Source organism: Anastrepha obliqua, chromosome 5 (genome assembly GCF_027943255.1).
Source record: "Anastrepha obliqua isolate idAnaObli1 chromosome 5, idAnaObli1_1.0, whole genome shotgun sequence".
NCBI lineage: Eukaryota > Metazoa > Arthropoda > Insecta > Diptera > Tephritidae > Anastrepha > Anastrepha obliqua.
Window position 1 is genome coordinate 57,049,435 of NC_072896.1, and position 22,854 is coordinate 57,072,288.

Genomic DNA, 22,854 nt, shown 5'->3' on the forward strand with positions numbered 1-22,854 from the left:
TACACTGTCGCACTATTCCCTGAGTTAAATCGCAAGTAAAACTTTTAAGTATACCGTCCTTTGAGGGTTCTAAAACCAAGAGCCCTCTGAAGCACGGCCAACCCGAAAGCAAATTACGCACTCAATCTGGATTATATGTTTGTTTTTTTTTTTACGAGGAGGAAGCATCGACAGCCTAACCCGTCAATGTGGGTATTTAACCCTAACTAAGCCTCCTACCATTAAAGTACCGATCCCCCCGGTACAACCGTTAAGTCTTTCGTCGGGAGGCGGTTTGAGCACTAGACTCATCTTCCGTTACTGTCCTGATGCAGAACGTCAGAAGTAGCATCTGCTTGTACCCACTGTTAAGGTCTTTTGATGAGAGAGCCACCCCTGTCGTTTTAGTACCCAGCGGAGTTTTGCCATTTTGAAGTGCTGATTTAGATCGCATTGGTTTTTGTTGCGCATTATGTATTTGACTGCACACATCTCCTCCGAGACCATTCTGTGAGCAGAGCATACACTAAGTGCACACAAACGGTACGTGGAATTTATGCTTCGTGCATATGTGACACGTTTAAGGGTACCACTCCAAACTGTCGCGCCATAGAGGAGGATAGAGCTCACCACTCCTGCTAGTACCTTGGTCAGTCGATATTTGCCATTATTCTGAAGCTTTTCTGTTAGCGTGCTCCAAGTGGTAACGGAAACTGAGGGTGTGATCTATCAGTATCGCCATTTCTGAGCCGCTTGTATGAATACTGAAAGTAGACATCATGTAGGATGTCAGCGCTTTTGGCGAATCTAAGCAGAGCTGGGAGATCCACTTTTGAGACTTCCTGTAGAGCCTCAAACAATGGGGCTCCCAGGAATTTTAAACGCGTTCTTAATAATGCCGGACAGACGCACAGAAAGTGTTCTAATCCCTATCTTGTACGCATGTGCAGCCAATAGATTATGACCTGTTAGCATACCTATGATAGTTCTGCAGTCCTTTCGCGAGAGCGTAAGAACGAATTGAGCCAGTTTTTTGTCGTTAGTTCTACACATAACTTTTGCTGTTTTGCATGTTGTCACATTAGTCCACCTAGCTTCCACTAGTTTTTTCATGTAGTCGTCCATTTCATTGTATATTGTATTTAGCGGTTTTAGTATGTCGTTCTCTTGTTAAAATGGTGGTCTAACAGCACTTTTTGCTATATCATCTACTATTTCATTCCCCATAATGCCTTTGTGACTAGTTACCCAGTAGATATGCAGCCTACTGTTTGCGGCTAGCCTTTCTAAGGCCTCCCTGCTCCGTTGAACATTTTTGGACTTAATACAATATGAGCTTATTGCTGCTTGACTGTCCACATATATATTAATTGTTGAGTTCTTTCTTGTTCTAGTGTAGGCTGGCCCCGCGGCTTTCCCCACAGCAAAAACTTCCGCTTGGAAAATACTGCTGTGATCTGGCAGCTTGATAGGCTGCCTTATCCCTAGTTTTGAGCAGTAAATACCCGCTCCCACTCCGTCTAAAGTTTTAGAGCCGTCTGTATAGACGTGAAAAGCTCTATGGCCAGGCTTCATGTCTTTGTGCCATCCGTCCTCTTCAATTGTAGTGCGAAACCTTCTCTCCCAACTAAAGTACGGAGTCATGTAGTCTGTGCAACCTGAGCTCCACTTTCCTATTGAGCTGTGACCGAAGGTTCTACAGGTGAAAACTCCAGCTATCACCAACTTCTTCGCGGATTTCGCTGCAGGATTTCCGCCATAAGGTCAATATGTGTCATACTGAATATCATTTCCAGCGCCGCCGTTGGAGTGGTTTTCATCGCTCCTGTTATGCACAGAGCAGCGAGTCGTTGAATCGTTTCTAGTGGTATTAAGTATGTCAGTTTTCTGGTCGCAGTCCACCATACTAAGGCCCCATACAGCAATATCGGTCTAACTACTGCCGTGTAGCCCCAAGCTCCCAGCATTCTTTTACATGCGTACAACGCGTTACTGGCCTTTTTCACCCTTTCCTCAACATTGCGTTTCCACAGCAATTTACTGTCTAGTGTTACTCCGAGGTACCTTGCATGAACTTTGAGAAGTAGTTCGTTGTTGCCTAGCTTCAGGAGGTTCCACGTCGGGACCTTGTACTTCCTGGTAAAAAGTACCATGTCCGTTTTCCCGGCGTTTATCCCTAGCCCTGCGTGAGATGTCTATTGGTGTACCATTTTAAGTGTGTTATTCATCACATTACTGATGGTGTCCAGGTACTTTCCCGTAACTACTATAGCTATGTCATCTGCATATGCCACCAGTTTTGGTGCCCCTCCGTAAAATTTCTTGAGCAGTTCATTTGCTACAAGTAACCATAATAGCGGTGATAGTACCCCACCCTGCGGAGTGCCTCTGCATGCATATTTGGTGACGCTCGTGTCGTATGTTTAGTACAAGTGAGTGAAGTGCAGTTTCCGTAGATCTACCTTTAGTGTAAGCGTGCTGCACCTTAGATAATACGTCCGGCGCAATTGTATCTCTAATGTATGTGTCTAGAATTTACTCTAACGTTTTCAAGAGAAATGAGGTCAGGCTAATAGGCCTGTATTCCTTCGAGTAAAGAGGGTTGCTTTTTCCAGCGTTTGGAATAAACACAACTCTCGCTTCTCTCCACAATACAGGAACGTAGCTGAACCTCAAGCATCCCCTGAATATCGTTCTTAACCATGGTACTACAAGATGGCTTACCTTTTGGAGCATGACTGGAAAGATTCCAACCAGTCCTGGCGATTTATATGGGTCGAAACTTTGTATAGCCCATTCTATCTTGTTGGTCGTAATTACGTTCGTCGGGATGTCTTGCAAAACATCTCTTCTAGGTTTGAGATCTGTAGTGAGATCTATTTCAAATAGCTTCTCTTCAAAACTTTTTATTTTCCAAGCATTCTGTCGCATAGAAAATCCCGTGCTCATTCGTAGTTTTTCAGTGGCAATGTTTATTGCCCGATTGTCGCTATGGATACAGCAATCGCTAATATGCCATATTGTAATCCTTCTAAGCTCCCTGCTTATGAAAGAGAGGTCGATGATGGAATCTGCACTATTTTTACTGAAAGTGTTTTCGCTGCCGCTATTAATTAGGGCCAAATTAAGCGCTGCAAGTGCGTTAAGAAGCTCTCTGCCCTTTGGCTTCGTTCTGCTGCTTTCCCACTCTACTAACCACGCATTAAAGTCTCCTGCTATAAGTGCCGTTTTCCTTTGCTTAGTGTCATTTACCACCTCGTCAACAACGCTGATAAAGGTATGCAGATCACTATTGGACCGTATATAGCAGCTATATACATATCTTTGCACACACGAAGAGAATTTTGGGGACGAGTTTACCTAGGTAGATTAGGTTGCTTCCGCAGCTCGATATAGCGCACTTGCATGTTGCGTCATATGTAAAGCAGCCAGTTGTCTGATTTTCGTCGCTTTGCCACATGACCAAAATTGTGACAATTCTAGCACCTTGTTATAATTACTTTCTCCCTCAACCGGCAGTGAACCCACCCAATTCGAGTTTTGGATAAGCTTAGTAACTTTTGTGCGGACACTGACAGCAGACTAATTGTGCATATCTGCGTGCCTCCATATGCTGTGCGCATTATGCGTATTGCAGATAGTGTGACTTTTCCGTCAGGGAGACTATTTGCTAACGCCTCTAAGACTTCTTCGTTAGAAGTAAGCTGTCTTTTATTTCGATGACAGCTTCTTGAGTGAAGCAAAGCGCTTTCGCCGAGGACAGCTTCCACTGCTGCCTTAAGTTTGTCGTGGACTGCATCGGCTTGCTGTCTTTCGGATGTCCTTTACGCATTGACTAAGCTCCTTCAGCTCAGGTTGCGACTTTATCTTTGTCAAGATTTCCGCGTACGACGTACGTACCAGTGCGTCTGATTTTGTTGGTTTACTCTGTCTGATTTTGAGCTTATGCTTAACGATTTCAGTCCACACTTCCTGTGATTGGGTGGCTTCCTTACCTATAATCGCATTAATGCGTGTAGTCACCGCGCTTTGTTTACTTATAACAGCCTCCTCCACAGGTTTTGATTGGTTGGAGTATGGTTGTTTCTGATTGGATTTCGCGTCTATTGGTAGTTTCGACAATTCTAAATGGACGCTCCTTAACATTTGCTGCGCCTCTGGTCCATATCAGGAGCTGTACGGGTTCCCTTTGGATGCCTGTTGATAACATTCTCAGCTACTTCTGTTAGTGTGCTTTTATTGGTGCACACAGTAGGTGGTTTAGCCTTACTGTAGATGACTAGTGCTATCTGATTCTGCTTATCAATTGCACTCAGCAGGTCTCTCTTGGGCATATTTATATGTCTCTGCACCTCTATCATGCTGATAAGCTCTCTCAGTTGCTCTTCCATCACACATAGCGGATCCTCGCCGGATTCGCCGCTTGCACGCCCACGCTTTCCTTTTGCTGGTGTGTATCGCTGTTCACTCTGCCTGGCACTGTAGGGTGTTGTTGCTGCTTATCAGCACGCTTTTGCTCCGGAGTGAGCCGTTGTTTTCTCACTGGTGAGTGAGCGATTTTTGTCCGTCTCTGAAACGGGTAGAGCACGTCGCTCGATTCAGCATATCTGCTCGGAGATTTATCAGACATATTGCTAAATAACTCTGAATAACTTTGCAAGTGCCAGATGTCATACGCCTGCACTTGTTCCGTTGCTTATCGGCTTTGTTACGTTATTTTTTTTTTATTTTTCTCTTCTCTCACCTGCTGATCTGTAACTGATGACACACAGCTAGGTGTATAGCTGCACTGAGGATAACGTAAAAACAAAACACACTGCTCTCACTCTCACCAACACTTTGCACTTTTGTTTCTATCGTCTTCTTATGTTGAACCCCCAGTTATTAAAGCTTAAAGGTTAAGCTATGGTTTTGTAAACAATTAGCTTTTCGTGATCGGGTAAACCTGTCAAGCCAATCACTAGTCGCTGCTGTACCATTCGGGGACGTACCTATGCACTTCTAGCAGTACAGTGGGCTGTATTTCACACCTGTGATCACTTTTTTATAAGCACTTAAAAATGCGTCTCACGCTTTGGTGCCAGTGTATTTTTTTTTGTTAGCATCAATACAATTGCTCAAGCTGGTGCGTGACATCAGCAGGCTGCACATGAGGGAGGGAAGAGTAAAGAAAGAAATAACGCAACGAAGTGGTAAGCAATGCAGCAAGCTCAACAACATGGCTGATAAATCTCTTACTAGATGTGTTGAATCCAGGGATGTGCTCAACCAGTCTCTGGAAGGTCAAGAATGGCGCACTCAACCGTGAGAAAACAATTACTCAATCCGTAGCAAGAGCGGGCCAACAAACAGCAACAACACGTTACAAACAGTAAACAAGGTACACACTAGTGTGAGTGAATACGTGAGCGGCGAAGCGAGAATCAGGCGACAAGTGGCTATGTGCAATAGGAGATGTAGGTGCAGAAACATATTAACATGCCCATAAGGGACTCTGTGAGTGCGGAGAGGCAAACATCATCAGAGAGCAAAGCTATCCACTGCGTGCACCATGAAAACACACAAGCTTAATTAGCTGAGGACGATATCGAAAGCCACCCAAAGAGAGCCCGCATGGCCCCCGATAGTGAGAGAAAGACTGCAAAGGACGAACTCTTGTTTGAGATAAAACGGCAAGACGATCCAGTTACTGATAAACACAAGGCAGCTATAAAAACTTTCCGGGGCGAAAAACCTATGGTTCGCTTCTTAATCCAAGAAACTGCCGTGGAAATAGAGGATATCGATGAGGTTACTTCCAGAGGGAAGTTTTAGAAGCGATAGAAAATAGATTCCCGACGGAAAACTCACGCTATCTGCAACGCTCAACACACACAGCCAACTGGCCCAATATTCGTATAAGCTAAGTTTTCTACTAGGTGCTACCAGGTGAGAAGGTAAATCAGCCCAGGATTTCTGGTTGGACGCTGAGTTTGGGACCCGCCACATAGAAATCCTTTCCCAATGACAACGACAACAAAGCCATCCGAGGAGAACTTCTTATTCTTATACTGGCTCCCGCAAACAAACTAAGGATTACGATTTGAGAGCATGCACCTGGAATGCCTCTGTCCGGCTGGGTGAAGTCCACATAAGAGCAAAGGATGACATTACTGCCATTCATGAGATGCGATGCACGTGGCAATTCAAGAAGAGCATTGGACTTCGCGACGTCTATTACAGCTGCCATTTAAAGAAGCACAAATTCGGTATCAGATTTTTTGGGAGAGAGAGACTTCGTCGCCAAATACTTACGTTCACTCCAGTGGACGAGCGTCTCACAATTATCCGTATCAACCATCAACATCATAATCAGATTACTTATATGAGCGACTGGAGCGTTCCTATGGCACTGCCTCGCCACGACCTAAAAATCGTGCTTGGCGACTTCAATTCAAGGGTGGGCCAACAGGGAAATTTTGGTCAGACAGTCGGAAAATTCAACCTGCACAACAAAACATCCGGGAACGGACAGTGGCTGATTGACTTCGCCGGGGCTCGAATCATGGTAGTCTGCAGCACCAGATTCCAGCTTAAAAAAGGGACCAAGCACCGTGGCCATCTCCTGATCGAGAAACTCGAAACCAGATCGATCATATTTTGATAGATGGAAGATATAGTACACTTTGAGTGTTTTAGCAGCAGTAGTGGTCGGACTGCCGGTTGAGCTATTCAAACATAGCGGCGAGGAGCTGGTAAGGTGCATGCATTAGCTCCTCCGCAAAATATGGTCGGATGAAAGCTTGTCTGCCGATTGGAGTTTAAGTGTGCTCTGCTCAATCCATACGAAAGGGGATTCTGCAATCTGTGCCAATTATCGCGGGACTAGTATTCTAAATATCGGCTATAAGGTTGTAGTGAGCGTATTGTGTGAAAGACTGAAGCCCACCATCAACCAACTAATGAGATCAGTGTGACTTTAGACCTAGAAAATCCACCACCGAAAAGATCGTGCCTTTTCCAAACTAGATAATGAATCAAAGCGAATGGGTCTGGTGGTGAACGAGGACAAAACTAAGTACCTCCTGTCATCAAACAAACAACCGCCGCACTCGCGTATCTGCATCCACATAACTGTTTCCAGTTATTATTTTGAGGTTGTAAGAGACTTCGTTTATTTAGAAATCAGCATTAACACCGATAATAATATCAACCTTGAAATCAAACGTAGAATCTGTCTTGCCAACAAATGCTACTTTGGACCCTAGGCAATTGAGTAGTAAAGTCCTCTCTCGGTGAAAAAAACTAACACTCTTCAAGGGTCTCATCATACCCATCCAAACGTATAGCGCAAAAGCCTGAACGATGACAACATCCGATGAGGGGTCCCTTGGAGTGTTTGAGAGAAAGATTCTGCGCAAGATTTTTGGGCCTTTACTCGTTGGTGACGGCGAGAATCGTAGGCGATGGAACAATGAGCTGTATGAGCTCTGAAAGTATTCGATGCGGTACCAGCAAAGGAAGAGGAAGGTCTCCTCTACGTTAGAAATATCAGGTGGAGGACATGTATTCACATGGTATTTCCCACTGGTGCCGAGAAAGAAACGACTGCCGCGTTTTGTTAAACTCGGCCACAATCAGTTAAGCGGTTAAGAAAAAAAGACGTGGCCATGATTCTTTTAGTAGTGCCGGCGCTGAAGAGCTTTAATATTTTAAAATATAGGGCAACAAAACTAAATTAATTCACAAGTGCTAGGCTCATATTCCTAGAAGCAAAGTACTTTTATTCATAAAGCGTGCGCACTAAATCTCCTCTCATGCGTCTGAGCCGTTTAAATGCCAATTTTTCAACTTCGCACTATTTCTCATTAAAAAAATTCATAAAAACATACATATGTATACTGTAAGGTCTTGTTTTATGCAGATTATTTTTATGCGATTTTGAAGTTGTGTGGGCTTGTTTAGGAAGCCCGTGTAAAGACAGTCTCCAAAAATCGTGGAATACTGAAAGCTCACAAATTTTTTTTATTTATTCATCCGTTAATCCATCGCCTTTACCTCAAATATCTAAATATTGCAGAGACAGTCTCCTCTGACGTTGAAGGTGAGAAAGATTAGAAAATGTAAAACTTTATTTCTTTTCAATAAAATAAAATGAATTAAATTTTCATACAAGTTTATTTTAAGCTTTTGTATAAATTTGTTTATGACATTCGAAGTCATTTATTAAGCAGCCTATTTCTTTTAATTTCTGCAACGTTTTTATGTGATTTTAAATAAATTTTAAGTCGTTGTTTTGGTTTTATGTGATTTTAGAAAACTTACGGAACGCATCCCTACTCTTTCAAGGCGATTAAAATCTTTTTTATGCGATTTTTTATATGAAACTGAGACCTTACAGTACATATACAAATTTTGACGGATATGCAAATAATAAATATATAAATGCGTCCATAAATTCTCACACCAATATTTAAAATTTTTTTGCTTATATGAAAATTTCGCGCCTATAACTAACCACTGAGTTTAGCTGTCAAAACTAACTGGGTAAACTCAGTAACTTAACAAACACAATTGAAATGCATTGTAATTCATAATGGAAAAATTAGGTGAGTGCAGTTGGCACATTTACAACTCAAACATTACATTAAATTTTTAAGTATCCAAGATCTAATTATTATATTACACTATAGCTAAACCTACCCTCCCTAATGCTGTATAAAAAGCACATGCATATGTAGTAAAGGGTCTCCGAAAAGACCCGCCTGGATGTTGTTTTAAAAGAAATATGTACAAATTCATATTCTTTAGGAGAGATAAGGACAAGTTAAACTTGCGTTTCCGTATCTTGTCTTGACTGGTCTTAGTTACCCAGTGTCCTGCCCAATGGTTTATCGAATTTGTACAATAATTCAAAAAAATTGTGTTTTGCTTTTCACCAGAAACACTCGCCGATAATATATATGTAGGTGGTTCGATTCCGTTCGAATTTAAACTTTGCTAAAATTATATTTAAATACCTGCACTTTTGCTTCATTTAGTCCAAGTCGCTGGCTCAATTCTTCTCGCATAAAAGCGTCGGGATAATGTGTTTCCTCAAAAAGCTTTTCGAGATTATTTAATTGTTCAGAGGTAAAATTCGTACGAGTTCTTCGTTGCTTGTTACTCATGGCACCTGTTTTTTAATTTTCTGAAACAACAGAAAAGTAAATCGTTTATATCTGTTAATATTAAATTTTAAGGGTTGTCAAAATATTTATTATATATATATAATTTAACATTTAACTATGCTGGTTCGCCACTTGCAGTTCTAGGAATTGAGGCATACAATTGTTTGTACCAGCTTTCTTGATTCTCACCGCCTAGCTTAACTATGATTGGGATAACGATCTGATATATCCATTGCAATTAGCAAATGCTGAATTTCTTCGCTTTCGCAATGTTGCTTCAAGAGGTTTGAAATTTTGGTAGCACCCCTACCAATAAATCATGTAGCCCATAGGATTGCCGAATACTGCTATTTGCTTCTGCAATTGATCGATCACTGCTTCTGCCCTCGTGTTCTTCGTTGGATGTAGCCAGACGAATTTTGCTTTGTTCGTCAATTCTATTGGTCCAACGTGATCGATGTGGAAGGTTCCCAAGGGCTTACCTGGATTTGACGCTTTGATGATGCATTCATACATCTTCTTACTATTTTAGTTGCCTTTAAACTTACTTGTGGAATATAAAATGACGCCCACTGTCTATATTGTTTTCTTGAAGGAAAAATGTTCCTGCTTATGAGCCATTGCAATTACATTGTAACAACACCTTCTTAAATGTCCAAATAAAATCGCCTTGTGGTTGTACTTATTTAGGGCGATAAGTTAAGGAATCTTCTAGCATAAGGTAAGACACTATTCTCAACGCGTCTACATGTCGCATTTTCGAACCACTTCCTTAACGTCGTACTGAAAATCTTGTAACAACATTGTCTACTAGGATACTCTTAGTGGAACGCCACTTTTCCTCATTGCCATCGGGAAAGCAGTACAGTATGTAATAGTTTTAGCTTTATTCCGATTTTTGACCGATTCAATGATGACCAATACCTCCAGTTCGTGATATTTTTCTTCTAAAAGTATCGCTTTTCAGCTCATGTACTGCACCGGGTGAAATTCTCTACTGTAGTAATACATGCATCCAATCATGTAATTCGAATCTAGCTTCCTTCATCAGTAAATCTAAGAGTGATTTTGCAATAACAGCATTCCCTTCGTCGAATCTTCTCAAGTATTATGTCAACCCTACAAACCTCTGTAACTCCTTGTGTTCTTGTGAGAACGGAAAGTTTTTAAACGCGCTCGTCTTCATCTGATGGTGTACTCCAAGAAATCAATTCGTTTCATAAGAAATCGGCACGTACTCTATTTTATCTGGAGACCATTCATCGTAGCTGCCCGCAACACTCGATCTAGTTTCTGAATGCCTTCGACATCATCCTTGATCGAAATATTCAAGTTGCTCATGCGCTACAATTGTACCACCATCTATTAAAAGAAGTGAAAATTACAGGAGATATCAAAAATTGTCTTAAACTATATTTTCGTTCTTTGGAGCAAGTACACTGGAGATGCTTAGAATGAAGGGATTGGCTGAATGATCCCATCGTTCAACCATAGTTGTATGATATTTGATTTCCCACTAATGTATCTGCCGATGTCCGACATACGCCATAGTCTCTCATAGGCCAAATTGTCATCCGAAAGAAAATTCCAAACTGAATCCGAATGCATTCTGTTCAAGTGTGACAAATCAATACCATAGTTCTGTACCTCTTCTGCCATTGCAACCAAGTAAAAATCTTTAAATTCTTCAGTCAGCTGGGCAACTCTTTTACTTTCTTCTCAGCTCTTGTTATCCATCGTTAAAACACCAAACTCTAACTCATTTCGTGCCTTAAACAATTGAATGCCGTTTTGGCTGCTAATATAAATTTTCACGCCCTTTAAAAGCTGTTTTCCGTAAATAAATTTTCGTAACTCGTTCCATTGCACTGTTGCGGCGTTTCCATAAAATGTTTGGCAAACTGACATCAAACGTAGGAAAACCTGATCCTCTAAATAATCTCATGGAATCTTCGAGGCCGCGAACGGTAAGATTAGACTTCTCGACCCTAAACTCATTCGTAATTTGCCGACTTGCCTTGACTCGCTATTTATAATGGCAATGTGGAGTTTAGCAAATGCTTCAACAAGCATTTCTCATCTTTTATTTGTACGCCGACTACCCCAATCTGATGCCCAAGCGTTAAAGTCACCTGCTATAATTAAAGGCGATTTTCCAGTAACTTCCAGTACAATATCTTGAAGAAGCCGTTTGTACGGTTCTATTGTCAAACTGGGTCTTGCGTAACAGCTGACGAAGTTTATTCCATTTATATTGGATCGTACGAACCCTTCCCCAACACCCTGCTCCTCCTGGAAAACAAGTCGTTCACGGAGCCATCATTTGCCCATGTGCTATCATTTTTGCATCTTATTTATTTTGGTAATGTCTGATTTCATTTCCTTGTGGAATGCTTCATTTCCTTGTCTGGGGTAATAAGTCTTGAGCAGCTTCACAGTGGTTTACTTATTTGAATTAATCTCATTAACTTTTATTTATTAGACCTCTCCTAAACGCTAGATATCTATCGCTTCTAGCGATGTGGTTGATGTTCTCTTTTCTTTCGGCTTCACCTTTTTGAGTTCTCTTTATTTTCGATGCTGATTCAAAGAAATTCTTGGAATTTCACCCGTTTTTTTTAGTTATTATAGCATCAGATGTTACTCTTCCCGTACTGCTTTTATTAACAACTTGTTTGCCCTTTTTTGAGGTTTTTTCGACCAGTGTCCGGTCATATGTTGGCTTTGGCTGGACAGAGTGAGAAGGAGCTAGTCCATGAACCTTTCCAACCGGTTGCATTCCTTCCACTGCTTCTGCTTTTTTTCGTTTTATTCATAGGTGAGTTCGTAGACTCAATGCCTGCCTTTATACGTCTTATCTCTGATGTAATTCTTGGCTTTGTGTGCTACTCTCATGGCAGGCTACCCCGCTTGAGTTGGCACTACACATTTCTGTGGCAGCCCGGTGGTAGAGGGATTTATGTTAAATATAACGTCTCCCACACGTTCAAGAGGGCTCAGCTATCTTGGCGAGTCATGGCTCATATGTGGCCAAACATATTGTGATTTAATTAACTTCAGTGTAACTCCTCCATTGTAGTGCGAAGTGTTATGGATGTTACCGAAAATTGTAGACTTCATGTTATTATGTAGTTTCTTTCTGACCTAGTAGAATCGTCTCAATAGACCTGAGCACCCGTAATGTCGATGTTCAGTTCTTTTATCTTAAAGGCAATTGCATTATGCTTCAGTTACCCGTCGATGTAAAGCCACTTAACGTGTCAGCTAACAGGATGAAATATATGTGAGACTCATGTAAATGAAAATTCACTACTGTAAAATGTTTCTGTTGCGAGACGTGTCCGCTCCTTTGTATATATATATATAATTGGCGCGTACACCCTTTTTGGGTGTTTGGCCGAGCTCCTCCTCCTATTTGTGGCGTGCGTCTTAATGTTGTTCCACAAATGGAGGGACCTACAGTTTCAACCCTACTCCGAACGGCAGATATTTTTATGAGAAGCTTTTTCATGGCAGAAACACACTCGGAGGTTTTCCATTGCCTGCCGAGGGGCGAACGCTATTAGAAAAATGTTTTTCTTAATTTTGGTGTTTCACCGAGATTCGAACCTACGTTCTCTCTTTGAATTTCGAATAGTAGTCACGCACCAACCCATTCCGCTACGGCGGCCGCCATGCTTTGCATACAATTGAAAATATTCTGTATGTAAAAGCTAAGGCTCCGTGTATAGAAGTCCACGCAAGAGGGGGAAGTCCCTGATTGGTATTCACTTGGGAGTGGCCAGGACGATTCGTCTGCATACGGTCCAAGCAGCTCACAACGTCTAGGCTTCGCCAAAGTATCCTCTAGGTAGCTCCCGAACATCTGTTTAAGACTGAGCTAATGTGAAAAGGAGAAGCATCCCAAGATATCAGGTTGTGCGCTTAGTTTGAGACCCGCCACGTAAAAATCCTTCCCCATTCAAAACGACAACAAATCCTCGGATGAGAACTTCCTATTCTGATGACGGCCCCCGCAAACAAACTAAGGACTATGCTTTGAGGGCATGCTTCTGCAATGTTCGGTCTCTTAATGGGTAAGGTGCGTTTGCCCGGATAGTTGATTTCCTCGTGAGAGTAAAGACTGACATCACTGCTATTCAAGAGATGCGATGGACGGGTCAAGGCAAAAAGAGCATTGGACCTTGAGACGTGTATAGCAGCTGCCATTTAAAGTAAGTGAGAGATACTTCATCGCCAAATACTGTCGCTCACTCCGGTGGACGAACGTCTCACAATAATCCACATCAAAGCGAGATTTTTCAACATCACGCTCATATGCACCCACGCTCCGACGGAAGAGAAGGACGATGCAACCAAAGATTTCTTCTATGAGTGACAGAACGATCCTATGCGTAATCTGTTTATTATCCTTTTAAATATCGCCTATAATGTCCTAGCGAGCGTATTGTGTGAAAGGCTAAAGCCCACCATCAACCAACTGATTGGACCTTATAAACGTGGCTTAACACCTGGAAAATCCACCATCGACCAGATATTCACAATACACCAAGTCTTGGAAAAGACCCGTGAAAGGAGAATCGACACACAATATTTTTTTATCGATTTCAAAGCTGCAGTCGAGAGCACGAAATGAAGTTACCTATTTGCGGCGAAGTCTGAATTCGGTATCGCCGCAAATCTAATACGCCTGTGAAAAATGATGTTGCTCAATACCAGCAGCGCCGTTGCCGAGCCGTTTGATACCAAACGAGGTTTCAGACAGGGTGACTCGCTGTCGTGTGACTTCTTTTACCTGATGTTGGAAAGGATCGTACGAGCCACAGAACTTTATCGCTCAAGCACAATTTTTTATAAGAGCGTACAATTGTTGGCGTATGCCGATGATATTGAGGATGATGGCCTTAACAACCGCGCTGTTAGTTCTGCCTTTTCCAAACTGGATAAAGAACCAAACGAGTGGGTCTGTTGACAGTTATGATTTCGAAGTTGGAAGGGACTTCGTTTATTTAGAAACCAGCATTAACACCGATAATAATGTCAACGGCGGCCGCCGTAGCCGAATGAGTTGGTGCGTGATTGCCATTCGGAATTCACAGAGAGAACGTTGGTTCGAATCTCGGCGAAACACCAAAATTAAGAAAAACATTTTTCCAATAGCGGTCGCCCCTCGGCACGAAATGGCAAACCTCCGAGTGTATTTCTGTCATGAAAAAGCTCCTCATAAAAATATCTGCCGTTCGGAGTCGGCTTGAAACTGTAGGTCCCTCCATTTGTGGAACAACATCAAGACGTACACTACAAATAGGAGGAGGAGCTCGGCCAAATACCCAAAAAGGGTGTATGCGCCAATTATATATATATAATGTCAACCTTGAAATCAAACGCAGAATCTGCCTTGCCAACAAGTGCTACTTTAGACTAAGTAGGCAATTGAGTCATAAAGTCTCCTGTCGACGATCAAAACTAACACTCTATAAGGTGCATGCCCGCTTTTACGTATGGCGCAGAAGCGTGAACGATGCCAATATCCGATAAGGCGTCACTTGGAGTGTTTGAGAGAAAGATTCTGCAGAAAACTTGTGAGCCTTTGCACATTGGTGGCAGTGAGTATCGCAGGCGATGGAATGATGAGCTTTATAAGCTTTGCGACGACATAGACCTAGCGTATGAATACAAACGTTCCGTTCCGTTCTGAAAGTATTCGATGCGGTACCAGCTGGTGGTAGCACAGGAAGAGGAAGGCCTCCTCTAAGTTCGAAAGATCAGGTGGAGAAGGACTTGGCTTCACTTGGTGTTTCCAACTGGCGGCGAGAAAGAAACGACTGGCGCGCTTTGTTAAACTGGTCCAAAATCGCGTAAGTGGTTATCGCGCCAATTAAGAAAAAGAAAAGCTAAGGTCTTACATTTACAAGAATTCTGATATGTTTCCTTATTGCACTAACCTCTGTTAACTTAGCTCTGTTAAGCGTCTCCGATATTAAGCTGGTGGCGGCGAATTTCATCCTGGTGAATAGGTATTTATTGTCAGTTCGCACGGCTATCCATAACTAGATCTTCTCAATTGTATACGATCTCTGTATCATAGCTGTGTGGATGTAACGTCAAAAACGAAAAGAAAAAAAGAAAACGAAAGTACTTCGCTTCTATTAAGATGTTTCGGTCCACAGATTTTCCATTTAGGCAACTTCTGATTACTTATTATTACATATACTCGTACTTCCGATATATTTATGGGGTAACATAAACTTATCATTATTATATATTGTACAATTTTACAGAAACGTGTACACAGTTCTTGAAATGTATGGCAACGTGACGACGACATAGCAGACAGGTTGCTCATAGTGATATTTTTTGGTGTAAAAACAAGAGAACAAGAGACAGCAGTCTGCCGTCGAAATAACGGGTTATCAATCATGAGGTGCTTTTTTCAATAGTTAAAAAAAAAACAAAAATGTAAATTATGTTCAAAACCTTTATTTATCATTTGAAAGGACATTCTTTGACATTTACTTTTTGAATATGACTTCATTCAAATGTTGGCCGCAACTACGCTTAAGGTGGTCCATTCTGAAGGTCCAATTTTCAATCACTCGTTCGAGCATTTCGACTGGTATGTCGTGAATAACACGCGTAATGTTGGACTCCAGAGCTTCAATCGTAGCTGGTTTATCAGCATAGACCTTGGACTTCACTAATCCCCAAAGAAAAAAGTCCAAAGGTGTGATATCACAAGATCTTGGTGGCCAACTCACAGGTCCTAAACGTGAAATCAGCTGCTCTCCGAAATAACTTCTCAATAAAGTCATTGTTTCACGAGCTGTATGGCAAGTGGCTCCGTCTTGTTGAAACCAAATGTCGTAGAGATCATTAGATTCAATTTCAGGTAGCAAAAAGTCCGATATCATGGTACGGTAGCGAGCACCATTCACAGTTACGTTGCGGCCATCATCATTTTTGAAAAAATATGGACCGATGATTCCACCAGCCCATAAACCACACCAGACCGTTGTTTTCTCTGGGTGTAAAGGTAGCTCTTGAACCTGTTCTGGTTGCTCTTCATCCCAAATACGGCAATTTTGCTTATTGACGTAACCATTGAGCCAGAAATGCGCCTCATCGCTGAACAAAATTTTGCTCGAAAACAGCGGATCTTCTTCAATCTTTTCAAGAGCCCAATCAGCAAAACGGTGACGTGCAGGAAGGTCATTTGGCTTTAGTTCTTGTACGAGCTGTATTTTGTATGCTTTTAAATGAAGATCCTTCCGTAAAATTGACCAAGTTGTTCCATACGACAGTCCAAGTTGCTGAGAACGGTGCCGAATCGATTCATCGCGGTTTTCACGTACACTCTCTGCTACTGCCGCTATATTCTTAATGCTTCTTGCTGGACGTGGTCTATTCGGTCGAGAATTATCCACCAATGAATATTCGGATTCAAATTTGTTGATGGTATGTCGAATAGTGTTTAAGGCAGGCCGATTATGTTGACCATAATGCGGTCTAAGCGCACGAAAAACATTTGTCACAGAACGCTGATTTTCATAATACAGTTGAACAATTTGTAGACGTTGTTGCGGTGTGAGTCTTTCCATGATGAAATGCCAAACGCTGTTCAACAAATCCACGATGACAGTTTGCCACAACTCGCGCGAGTTATGTGGAATGGCCCCGCTCCCACACATAAAATTATCAAAAAGAAAAGAACCATATTTTAATTGTAAAATGAGTATTAGTGAAAAAGAAAACAATCATATTCCAATAGAAATTTATGATTGTAAAATGAACCTTAGGAATGCCAAACATACTGGTGTCAACACTCAAGTATGCAAAACATACTTGAGTGAAATAAGAGGACACAGTAAAACAATTGCTGCAAGTCTAAACAAAAAGTAGACTATTTGGATGGTGCTGAGTAGCATCACAAACACACATATTTACAATCTAAATATGTATATACTAAGGCTATATTTAAGACCTAAAGATCTAAGAAAAGCCAGTTGTGGCTGAACCGCGAAGGGCGACTGGCAAAAGTCGCAGAAACTCCGTAATCTAAAAATTGTAATAAAAGTTTCCATAAACTTAATCAAAAGTATTGATCATTAGAGGGAGGATATTAAAAGGGGTTATGGCCGCAACTCGAGGTTTCAAAAAATAGACGGAAACCATAACTGGGCAGTCTATAGAAACCATAACTGGCGCAGTCGCGATACGGATGGCACCACCCCATTCGGCTACGGTGGTTGCTTATTAAGGGATCTTTAAAGAAGGAAAGCATTTACACATAAAAATTTAAAAACTGCACTATAAAATAGCAGTGAAAGAAGCAGCAGCAACAGATATCTCTGTCATCGAAGAGGTCGCTTGTTTCCTTGATCGCTATCAAACGCAAAGGCAACATCAGCAGCAAAACTACAGCAGCAACATCAGCAGCAAAACTACAGCAGCAACATCAGCAGCAAAACAACAGCAGCAACATCAACAGCAAAACAACAGCAGCAACATCAGCAGCAAAACAACAGCAGCAAAATAACAGCAGCAGAATAACCATTTCAACAAGTACCAGTGAGCACTCCGGAAACATCAACCAAACCACAGCAAATAAGTGAAGACCAAGCAGAGCAGAGATCCTGAAAATTTTGATCCATCCATTGACGAAAGGAGTCTATGTAAGTAGCTAGTGATACATATATTTTTTAACATTTTGCGAAAAGTTATGATACTTGAAAACGACAGTGAAAAAAAAATTTTTTTTTTGTGAAAAATTGTTAATGTAAAGAGAAAATATGAAACATAGAAGAAATACGAAGTAAAAGGAAAAGAAAAAAAAATATAGAAAATGTGTCAAATTTAAAGAGGTTTATAATTAGTTAAAAAAAAAAAAAAAAAAAAAATGACGTACAGTAATTTACGCCAAGATAAGAATATGATTGAATATCCAACCCTCACGGAGGTAGATCCTAGTGCCACAAGATTCAGGAGGATGGTTAATCGATTTGCGGGCAATAATCTTCGTACAATTAGAAACAGGTTTAATATGTTTAATATTGTGGAAAGAGCCCCAGTGCAGGAAAAAAAAAATAGAGCAAGCGTACTTAATGCTTGGGCACGTTAAATCAATTAAGAAATTTTCTCGAAGCAAGTAAGCAAAAACTAATAATCAGGCATGTGACGTATGCCAGCTCGGTAAAAGCAAATCAATAATAATAAAAAAAAAATTGAATTATAAAATATATTTTTTTTCTACTCCTTTGTTGATTCGAAAAGCAAATGGCCCAAAATATGGAGGCTTGTTTAGTAGCGATAACGCAACTATTGCAGCAAAATGCTATATATCAAAGAACCACCTTAAGACAAAAGGTGGAGAAAGACTTAAAATATCTACATCCTTTTGAAGGCAACACAAAGAAGTTGCCCTATTCAAAAAATAAAACAATTGGCGGCAGGTACGTTTGCTTGCACCATAACAAACATAACTGGCTCAGACGTTACTGACCCAAACATAACTGGCTCAGACGTTACTGACCCAAAATAACTGGCTCAGACGTTACTGACCCAAACATAACTGGTGCAGACGTAACTGTTCCACACATAACTGGCAAATTAAAGAATTGGAAAAACAAGGTATAATAAAAAAAAAGCAGGAGTAGGTATAGCTCTCCTATTATAACAGTGTAAAAAAAGAAGATAAATATAGAAAAGGAGGAAATTGAACTCCTTAATGGTGTAAAAATACCATTCCTCTCAAAGACGATCCAAGAGCAGGTTTATGCATTGGAGTCTGGGAAATTGCAAAATATTCAACTCGATCATCTAAAAATCAGATGATCGTAAAGGAGTTGAAAAATTGCTAAAAAAAAATATGAAAAATTAATTTTATAGAAAAGGAGGAAATTGAACTCCTTAATGGTGTAAAAATACCATTCCTCTCAAAGACGATCCAAGAGCAGGTTTATGCATTGGAGTCTGGGAAATTGCAAAATATTCAACTCGATCATCTAAAAATCAGATGATCGTAAAGGAGTTGAAAAATTGCTAAAAAAAAAAATATGAAAAAATAATTTTTTTAAAGATGGGGACACACTGAGTAATACAAAATCAGTGGTCCATGAAATAATTCAAAAAAGCAGGAGTAGGTATAGCTCTCCTATTATAACAGTGTCAAAAAAAAAAAACAAGATAAATCAAGAAATAAAAGTTTCGTTTAGTGGTTGATTATCGTAGGCTTAATCAAATAACCATTGACGATAAGTATCCCTTGCCAAATATTCATGGAATCTTAGACAAGTTGGGCAAAGCACAGTACTTTAGCCCTATTGATCTTGCAAAAGGTTACCAAATTTTAATGGCATCTAAGGATATAAACGATACGATACATTCCGCAGAGGAAGAGTTATTGGAACATTTGGCTATAAAAGAAGAGATTGTTAATAAATATAAGACACAAATTATAATAACATATAGCCCTGAAGCTGAAATTAAGATATTGCATGGTAGAAAAATAATCCTAAGTTCAGGGAGCATATTCAGTTAATAATAAATAACTGTGAAAAATGCACACAAATAAAATATGATAGAAAACCTATAAAACCTAAATTCAATTTGACGGAAACCCCTACGGATAAAAACGAAATTATCCATATTGATATATTAAATATTGAGGTCCATTTAACAAAACCCAATAATCACACTGGTAACGCAGACATTGAGAGACTTCACTCAACCCTGTTGGAGAAATTAACAGGAATTGATGATACAAGTCTTTCAACGGAAATGAGGATGCAGATCGTTATAGCGAACTATAATGATCGATATCACTCAACCATCAAATGTTCTCCAAGGTTCGCCAAAGATAGCATTTGCCCATCCATATTACAAGATAGAATTAATTTGACAAAAAGAAAAATAATAGCAAAACATAATAGCAATAGAGAAGAGTATACAGAATACAGAGAATCAGGACCCATAAAAAATTACAAAAGAGTAAGACATAAGGACCAACCATATTTCCGAATTAATCCATTGCAAAACGTCCATCCATCTAATATAAAAGGACCACAAAAATTTGCGAACATACCTAATTTGGACACAGAAAATAATTACAATGATGATAGGTTTAGTATCATAGTCCATAATGGAGATACTGATTAATTTTTTTTTAGAAGTACAAAAAGAAAATGACCATAATATTATTGAAACTGTTAATAAGCAAATAGCAATAAATAATCATTTTAATGATAGCATAGAAATGATTGAAGAAAAAATATGGAAAACATTAGAGAAATTAAAGAATTAAAATACCATAAAAAGGTTTCATATGGTATGAATGTAACAGTAGCAATATGTTTATTGCTCTTATCGATTATAATAATTGTATATTGGAAAAGGAAGAATATAAAAGTAAAAATTGTTAATAAAAAGAATTATAATGAAGGGGGAATTATGTTAATGGAAACCAACCCCAAACAAAATGTACTTATTAATGAAAGAACTCAGGAGAGTTCTAACTCTAACGGTGGGGGAGTTATGTGGAATGGCCCCGCTCCCACACATAAAATTATCAAAAAGAAAAGAACCATATTTTAATTGTAAAATGAGTATTAGTGAAAAAGAAAACAATCATATTCCAATAGAAATTTATGATTGTAAAATGAACCTTAGGAATGCCAAACATACTGGTGTCAACACTCAAGTATGCAAAACATACTTGAGTGAAATAAGAGGACACAGTAAAACAATTGCTGCAAGTCTAAACAAAAAGTAGACTATTTGGATGGTGCTGAGTAGCATCACAAACACACATATTTACAATCTAAATATGTATATACTAAGGCTATATTTAAGACCTAAAGATCTAAGAAAAGCCAGTTGTGGCTGAACCGCGAAGGGCGACTGGCAAAAGTCGCAGAAACTCCGTAATCTAAAAATTGTAATAAAAGTTTCCATAAACTTAATCAAAAGTATTGATCATTAGAGGGAGGATATTAAAAGGGGTTATGGCCGCAACTCGAGGTTTCAAAAAATAGACGGAAACCATAACTGGGCAGTCTATAGAAACCATAACTCGCGCGATCTGTAAAAAAAAACGCAAATGAAAAAAACTCCTCTTAATTGATCACCCGTTACAATCAGGGCATAATTTTCTATTCTATCATGCTTAGCATCAACCAACAAACTGCCGCTTCACAAATTGTTCGCATTGTTTGAGAATTCTTTTGCTATAATACATACAAACGAGGTTTTTATATCTGCACACTTCTGACGGTGCCATGCCCACTTGCGGGATATGCGTGTGTTTCGATAACGGCTAAATAAAACTCGCCCAAACTTGGTACACCTCTCTCGACCTCATGTAGACCCGACATAATTATTATTAAGATCATGAAAACCACTCCCATGTTAGAAGCTATAACTCTCATTATCTATGAGTTTGTTTGATTCCAAATATGACAGCAAGCCCAAATAGAATTTTATTAAAATGTGCGCGGGTATATAAGGTTCGGTCCATACTATTTTATTTATTATATATTCTTATTTTACATATATCGGGTGTTTTTTAAGAGTCAACGCTGGTTTGAATAGTGCATGCATTATAACTCGATAGCGCTCATAATTCATTGTAACGGCAGCTCCTTCTTTATTTCGAAAAATATAAGGGCCGATGATGCCGCCAGTCCTCTTTCATGATGACTTGTCAAACCTTACTGAACAGAAATGTAAACGCAGTTTGCCATTCTCAGCTGCTAAACCATTATCGACATCGATAGTTCTGCAGCTAAAAAAACACCCGATATAATTGAAATGCACAACGTCTTGTTCAATATCTCCGAAGCATGCTAGCCAACTTATACTAGACGGATCCTTCTGTAATTCTTTGAATTATTGATTGTTTATTATTAAAACTTTTAGGAAAATATTCAAAAATGAAATTATGGCCCATAAAACATACCATTCGGGTACGAATCAAGGATTCTTTGGTTTTCACAGAACAATTCGCTATACACAAATTGAAACTAAAAATTAAATATGAACAGTATATTTTCATGCTTACCAAATGGCCATTTCCTTCGTTTTATCAACTGAACATGTGGATTTGAACAAGCCAGCAAATCTGGTAGAAGAACTTCAGCTGTAATCCAATCTAAAAACTATATTGTGGTTACAAAGGGTGGTGGTGGTATATCCGCCAAATACTTGAATATGTGTTATAAAAACTATTTTTGCCTGCGACCGTATGTATACCTCTTGCACCTCCAGAGAGTTGAATGAAGATAATCCTGTACATCCATGTCATTCTAGTAAAATGAGGGTAAAGTAAATTAATGCTGAAATATTATATATAATTTGAGAGTTCACAAGCTGTGAATTTTTTTGTATTTGTTTCATTTTGCTATTGTATTAGGAGAGTTATAAAGTGGTGTATTTATTTTGCCAGTAAAATTTAAATATCAAAATGCAACTCTGAAATAGTACAGGTCGCTAAAACGTTTCACTTTACAATTAATCTAATAGTGAGCTAAACTCTCTAAATATATACATAGATTGTATACGCTAAAAAGCAACGCCGAACGCGAGTACTCTTTGGAGGAATGGCATTGAACGAAAAGAATGAAGACGGAATCAGCGAAATGAGTGGGGGTACAAAAATTATGGAATACATTGCCCCCAGCAGAGAGCATTTTTAATTATATATTTTGCACAACGCCACACTGGTGCAGGAAGA

General features: G+C 39.8%; 1 protein-coding gene across 1 annotated transcript in view; it reads right to left on the reverse strand.

The window, feature by feature from the left end:
• The window catches only part of LOC129248784 (short stature homeobox protein), a 34,043-nt gene extending 11,837 nt beyond the window's left edge, over positions 1–22,206 (reverse strand). The window contains exons 1-3 of the mRNA XM_054888399.1: positions 22,183–22,206; positions 15,074–15,216; positions 8,979–9,148 (exon numbers count right to left, since the gene is read on the reverse strand). Coding sequence (XP_054744374.1) covers positions 8,979–9,128 — 150 coding nt within the window. The 5' untranslated portion in view covers positions 9,129–9,148; positions 15,074–15,216; positions 22,183–22,206. The remainder of the gene's footprint in view (positions 1–8,978; positions 9,149–15,073; positions 15,217–22,182) is intronic.
• Between the last annotated feature and the right edge of the window lie 648 nt (positions 22,207–22,854).